At 41.8% G+C, this 6,774-nt stretch overlaps 1 protein-coding gene across 1 annotated transcript in view; it reads left to right on the forward strand.

Annotated features, from left to right (window-relative positions):
• The window catches only part of LOC102976884 (nucleolin-like), an 82,620-nt gene extending 76,203 nt beyond the window's left edge, over positions 1–6,417 (forward strand). The window contains 2 exon segments of the mRNA XM_055086904.1: positions 4,343–4,515; positions 4,745–6,417. Coding sequence (XP_054942879.1) covers positions 4,343–4,515; positions 4,745–6,417 — 1,846 coding nt within the window.
• The last annotated feature ends 357 nt before the right edge of the window (positions 6,418–6,774 follow it).

Genomic DNA, 6,774 nt, shown 5'->3' on the forward strand with positions numbered 1-6,774 from the left:
ATACAGAGTGAAGTAAGTCAGAAAGAGAAAAACAAATATCGCATATTAACGCATATATGTGGAACCTAGAAAAATGGTACAGATGAACCGGTTTGCAGGGCAGAAATTGAGACACAGATGTAGAGAAAAAATGTATGGACACCAAGGGGGGAAGTGGTGGGGGGTGGGAGTGGTGGTGTGATGAACTGGGAGATTGGGATTGACAGGTATACACTGATGTGTATAAAATGGATGACTAATAAGAACCTGCTGTATAAAAAAATAAATAAAATAAAATAAAAAAATACCATATTAGCCTTCATGTAGTTAAATGAATTAATTATGTTCAGAAAATTGAGTTACAGAGATACCCACATATTCCATAAGGCATACTCATACAACTCTTTTATGAAATAACTGGTTTCATTACATGGAGTAAAAATGTTGTAATTGGCAGATACAAGTGCTATGATACATATATATCTCAGTAGCTACAGATATAATTTTTGACATTTTCTCCAAAGCTTGTCCACATTTTAGGATTAGAAAATCTATCATGAGAGATCAGTAACACCATCTGGTATATAAAGTTTGCTATCAGTACCCTATTTCAACCAGAAAAAATCATCCACTATTATTGACTCACCACAATTATTTAGAAAAGGACTTTTATCAAAAGATTAAATGCATTTTTTTTTACTGTAAGTACTCAGCATAGTGTGTAGTAAATTCTCAATTTGTGTCAGCTTTTATTATTTTTATTCAAATTAGTAGGTCTCTCTTGGCAGTAAATGATAGAAAACAAATCAAACTAGCTTAAGGAAAATAAGGCTTTTATTGGCTTTTGAAAGGTCGAGGGCACGGGTTTCAGGCACAGTTTAATTCAGGTGGTCAGTGGTGTTAGGAATCTGTCTTCTTGCCTCTCTCCACTTCTCTTTTCTGTGGGTTGACATGTTTCTGAGGCAGGCTATCTCTGCTAAGATGTCTGCCAGCCTTTGCAGATGAATATCCAGTTATCTTCAAGAACAGCAGATAGAGGGTTTCTTTAATCCTGTAGTTATGACAAAGGCTTCAAGTTCAGTCTCACTGGTTCCACTTGGCCTGACTTGAGCCACTTAATCATCCGTGAGCAATCACAACTGACCAGAGGATCCAGAATTCCAGTTACCCAGGCCTGGGCCATATTTCTTAGCAGCATAGAACCATAAGGAAAGAAAGTATGGGAATCAGAATGGTGATTGCATGCCAGTCTGGCAAAAAGAAAGCAACAGATGTCCACTGCCTTACTTCATTCACCCACCAAACATTTCCAGAGTTTCTGCTGCATACCCTGTGCTGGCCTGTGTATCTGAGCAGCAGAGTGCTGTGTAACTGGGAGTAGGGCAATGGGCACAGGAGAAAGGAAGAAATTCAAAATTAAATGACTAATCCCTCCCCTCAAAGGAGAGATGCCTCTAGGCTCTAAAGACAATAAGAAACAAGGACCCTGTGATGAACTTGTTGACCCAGGTGGTAGACATTCAGAGCAGGAGAAAACACTGTGATTGGAGAACTGAGAGAAAACATTTAGGGGGGTGGTGTTGAATGATGGACCAAACGTGGATGGGTCAAAGGAGAGGGGGATCTTCTAAAAGGCTGGTGGAATGTTGGTAAAGGCTCATAGCTTTGGTGCATGGAGTGTGTTGGTGAGACAGGAGGGACCAGGTCTCGAAGGAGAGAGGAGTAGTGCTTGGGAAGAAAGGCAGGCTGTGGTGGATGGGAGAGGGAGGCACTGGGAGGGTGCCTGAATGCTAGGTGGGGCAGTCTAGTCTAGTCTGATAAAGGCAGACTTGTGATAGGAGGATACAAGCTCCTCTTTTGCAAGATGAATCTAGTAACAGGCTATAGGAGGTCCTGGAAAGAAAGATGATGGCAGGCATCCAGAGTTGTGTTTCTGGTACTGCAGAAATTGTGGAGTAAAGTGACAAGGTCTGAGAAGGACCTGAGGCTGTGAGGAGGATAGGAAACAATGCTGAGAGGAATTTCAAAGGGATGATCAATGGGACTTTGAGGAGCTTGTGGAAATTGGGGAGAAAGGAGACGATGACTCTAAATGATCAAGCCCAGGGCCTAGAAAATGGAAGAATCATTAAGATGTAGTGATAGGAACCATCATTTCATAGTATTATGGCGCTTTTTTCAGTGGCATTCTCACTTCTACCATATACTGCAGCTATTTATATGCATGTCTATCTTCAGGAAAGATGTCTAATTTATCTTTGTCTCTTCAACAGGATGAAGTTTGGCATTCTGCACATGGATGAGTCAATGCACATTTGTTAAATGAATTTTACAGAGGAGAAACTGATTTCTAGGGAGGTTAAACATTTGTTCACCAAGCAAGTCAGTGATAAAATGGCAACCAGGCTCATCTTCTTCTCAATCTCTGATACTTTATTCTTTCTAGTCCTTTAGTGCTACAGTTGTTCTTCTTAGGGGACAGATGAACCTCTCTAATACAAACTGCCTGGCAAAAAATTGAAGTAGAGATCTGTGTCCTGTCCCGTACAAACGTACAGTGCATTTCCAGATTACTTCATACACAAGAATTCTCTCAAAGTCAGAGCATCAGAAACCAGTGTCCCTCTGACCTCTTAAAACCTTCAGTGTTTTTTCATTTAGTTCTATAAATTAAAAATTTTGAGACCATGGAACTCTTCTGAGGTCCAAGACCCTGTTAGATTTTGTTTTACATCCAAAGTGCAACACTGGAATAATGCTACAAGAGATTGCAAAGAAGTAAATGATTAATTTTTCTGTAGTGTTTCTTAAAATGTGGTCCCCAGACCAGCAGCATCAGCATCACTTGCGAACTTAAAGATGCATATTCCTGGCCAGCATCCCAGACCTACTGAATCAGAAACTTGGAGATGGGGCTCAGCAATCCGGGTCTTAACAAGCCCTTCAGGTAATTTTGATGCATTGAAGTTTGGGAACCACTGGTCTTTGGCAATATCCCTCAATGACCTTTGAATCTTTAAAGGACTTTAAATTTGACCTTGCATCAGAATCACCTGGAGGGCTTGTTCAGCCACTGATTGCTGGGTCCATTTTTAGGAAACCTCATGAAACTCATATTCCCCGCTTAAACACCCTAGAAACTGGGTTTTGAAAGAGCTGTAAAATTGTTGTGGAATCCATATATATATATATATATATATGTATGTATGTAGGACACAAAGGCTCCATTTAATAAAATGTGACTTCCTGTGAAATACCAAAGCTGCTAGGGAAGGCCCAGAAAAATTAAGCAGAGAGGGCACACCAAGGAAGACTCACTCCTTCCCTGTAAGCACTAATTTGTGGTAAATTGCAAAATTAAGGTTGAAGCAATACTAAGAAAACCAGGGCTAAAAATTCCCATCTGAATTTCAGGTTTAGTTTAGTAAGATGCTGCAGCAGCACAAAGCAGTAATCTGTTTCTGCACACCAATCTGTGTGTAGCACAAGATCACATCAATGAGCAAACATTGCCTCTTCTTATCAGGAGAGACAAATTGGAAGCTACAATTAACTGGGTAGTAAATGCCAGGAATTCTGAATCACAGTCACAGAATAGCCTTCATCTGGCACTCTAATGTAAGGGGGGCAGTGATGGCCACTGAGCAAAAGAAATAGGATTCTTTGCCTGGAAGAATGTAAATGGGTGCATCTGGCAGACTTTTAAGATTCGGTGTTTTCCCTGACACACACCCCACACTCAAATTCAGGATTGCTTAGTTGGGAGATGGAGAAAGAAAAGTTGGCAATGTACGAATGGCCGGTATACTAGATGGGGGTGAACAAAAGTCTGGGATCGGTTTTACTTCTTTCTTCCTTAGGTATCATTAAGATTCAGGCTTGGAGTATGATTAGTACATCTCCAGGGTAATTTGAATTTTCTAGAACGATTTCATTATCTAAAGTCCTCTCCTGACCTCCAATCCTAAGCCACCTTGAAAAGGTTTACTTCTCCGTGGGAAGGCATTGATTCTTCAGGATTTCCAAGAACATTCTCACACATGACTTTTTTTTACATCATTAGAATGCTATTTCTTTGTGTATTCATTTATTCATTCATTTGCTCACTCATGTATTCAGTAAACATTTATGAAGCATGCATTCCATTTCTGGCATCTTTCTGGGCTAGTGAGGAATGGTTTCTGCCTCCAGGGCCATCTCATCCTCATGTGGTGGTGAGTGTTGGTATCTCTGTCTTTTTATTTAGATTCTTTTTGTTTCCAATCATTACTTTCCCTATTGTGTATTCTTGGTCAAAAGTGACAATATTTTTAAAAAATTGGTACAACGAGTGCCTGAAGAGATGAAATTTTGCCTTCTAAAGTTGGAGAGAGTCTCGAGCTCTAGCTGGCAGCCAAGCGTACGAGCTCTGCGATCAGCAGCCACCATCGACGTTGCTTCGCTTCCTCTGGGCTCATCTGCACCACTTGCTCGCCACACACTCTGCCGTCATAAGCCGCCATCATGGTAAGCTTGCAAAGGCCGGTAAAAATCAAGGTGACCCCAAGAAAATGGCTCTTTGAAGAACTTGACAGGAAATATGTGGGAAGTTTAGAATTCACCTGTGTTAACATTTGTATGAAGAGTAGTTTTTACGTTAATTGTACTTAACAGTATGAAGAGCGGGTTCTGAGGGAGATGACTGCAGTTTTACTCTGAAGAATGGCCGGAAATGTGGGAGGTGTAATGTGTAATGTGTGTCTGTTTTAGGCCGGTAAAAATCAAGGTGACCCCAAGAAAATGGCTCCTCCCCCAAAGGAGGTAGAAGAAGACAGTGAAGATGAGGAAATGTGAGAAGATGAAGAGGATGATAGCAGTGGAGAAGAGGTTGTTATGCCTCAGAAAAAAGGAAAAAAGGATACCACAACTCCAGCAAAGAAGATGATGGTTTCTCCAACAAAAAAGGTTGCAGCTGGCACACCGGCAAAGAAAGCAGTTGTCACCCCTGGCAAAAGGCAGCCGCTATGCCAGCCAAGAAGACAGTTACAACATGCCAAGGCAGTAGCAACACCTGGCAAAGCACTGGTAGCAACTCCTGGTAAGAAGGGAGCAGCCGCTCCAGCCAAGGGAGCAAAGAACAGCAAGAATGCCAAGAAGGAAGACAGTGATGAGGAAGATGAAGACGATGGTGAAGAGGATGATGATGATGAATTCGAGCCAGCAGTGATGAAAACAGCTGCTGCTCCTGCCTCAGATGATGAGGATGACGAGGATGAAGATGAGGATGACGAGGATGAAGATGACGATGAAGATGATGATGAGGATGACGAAGATGACTCTGAAGAAGCAGCTATGGAGACTGCACCAGCCAAAGGAAAGAAAGCTCTGGCAAAAGCTGCTCCTGTGAAGGCAAAGAGCACTGCTGAAGATGAAGATGAAGAGGATGATGATGAGGATGAAGTAGAGGAGGAGGAAGAGGATGACGAGAAGGAGGGGGAAGAGGAGGAAGAACTTGTCAAAGAAGCACCTGGAAAACGAAAGAAGGAAATGGCCAAACAAGAAGCAGCACCTGAAGCCAAGAAACAGAAAGTGGAAGCCACAGAACCAACTACATCTTTCAATCTCTTTGTTGGAAACCTGAACTTCAGTAAATCTGCTCCTGAATTGAAAACGGGTATCAGTGACCTTTTTGCTAAAAATGATCTTGCAGTTGTTGATGTCAGAATTGGTGTGTCTAGGAAGTTTGGCTATGTGGAGTTTGAATCTGCTGAAGACCTGGAGAAAGCCTTGGAACTCACTGGTTTAAAAGTTTTTGGCAATGAAATTAAACTAGAAAAACCAAAGGGAAAAGACAGTAAGAAAGATCGAGATGCGAGAACACTTTTGGCTAAAAATCTGTCTTATAAAGTTACTCAGGAAGAATTAAAAGAAGTGTTTGAAGATGCTGTGGAGATCAGATTAGTCAGCAAGGATGGAAAGACTAAAGGGATTGCTTATATTGAATTTAAGACAGAAGCTGACGCAGAGAAAACCTTGGAAGAAAAGCAGGGAACAGAGATAGATGGGCGATCCATTTCCCTGTACTATACCGGAGAGAAAGGTCAAAGTCAAGACTATAGAGGTGGAAAGAATAGCACTTGGAGTGGTGAATCAAAAACCCTGGTTTTAAGCAACCTCTCCTATAGCGCAATGGAAGAAACTCTTCAGGAAGTATTTGAGAAGGCAACGTTTACCAAAGTGCCCCAGAACCAAAATGGCAAATCTAAAGTGTATGCATTTATAGAATTTGCTTCATTTGAAGATGCTAAAGAAGCTTTAAATTCATGTAATAAAAGGGAAATTGAGGGCAGAGCCATCAGGCTGGAGTTGCAAGGACCCAGGGGATCACCTAATGCAAGAAGCCAGCCATCCAAAACTCTGTTTGTCAAAGGTCTGTCTGAGGATACTACAGAAGTATAATAGTAATAGTAGAATTCTTCTTTAACATGATAATCTATTTCTAATCAAGAGTTAACGTAATACTGAAACTCTTGTGGCTTCTCTTTCAGGTGGAGTACAACCGGGCTGGTGATGATCACTATTCATTGTTATAGTCCGAAAGTTCTGACCTACACAATAAGACATGAAATAAAAATAAATGGTGTGGGCTTCCCTGGTGGCACAGTGGTTGAGAGTCTGTCTGCTAATGCAGGAGACACGGGTTCGAGCCCTGGTCTGGGAGGATCCCACATGCCGCGGAGCAACCAGGCCCGTGAGCCACAACTACTGAGCTTGCGCGTCTGGAGGCTGTGCTCCGCAACAAGAGAGGCCGCGATA

This window comes from Physeter macrocephalus, chromosome 8 (assembly GCF_002837175.3).
Source record: "Physeter macrocephalus isolate SW-GA chromosome 8, ASM283717v5, whole genome shotgun sequence".
NCBI classification, from domain to species: domain Eukaryota; kingdom Metazoa; phylum Chordata; class Mammalia; order Artiodactyla; family Physeteridae; genus Physeter; species Physeter macrocephalus.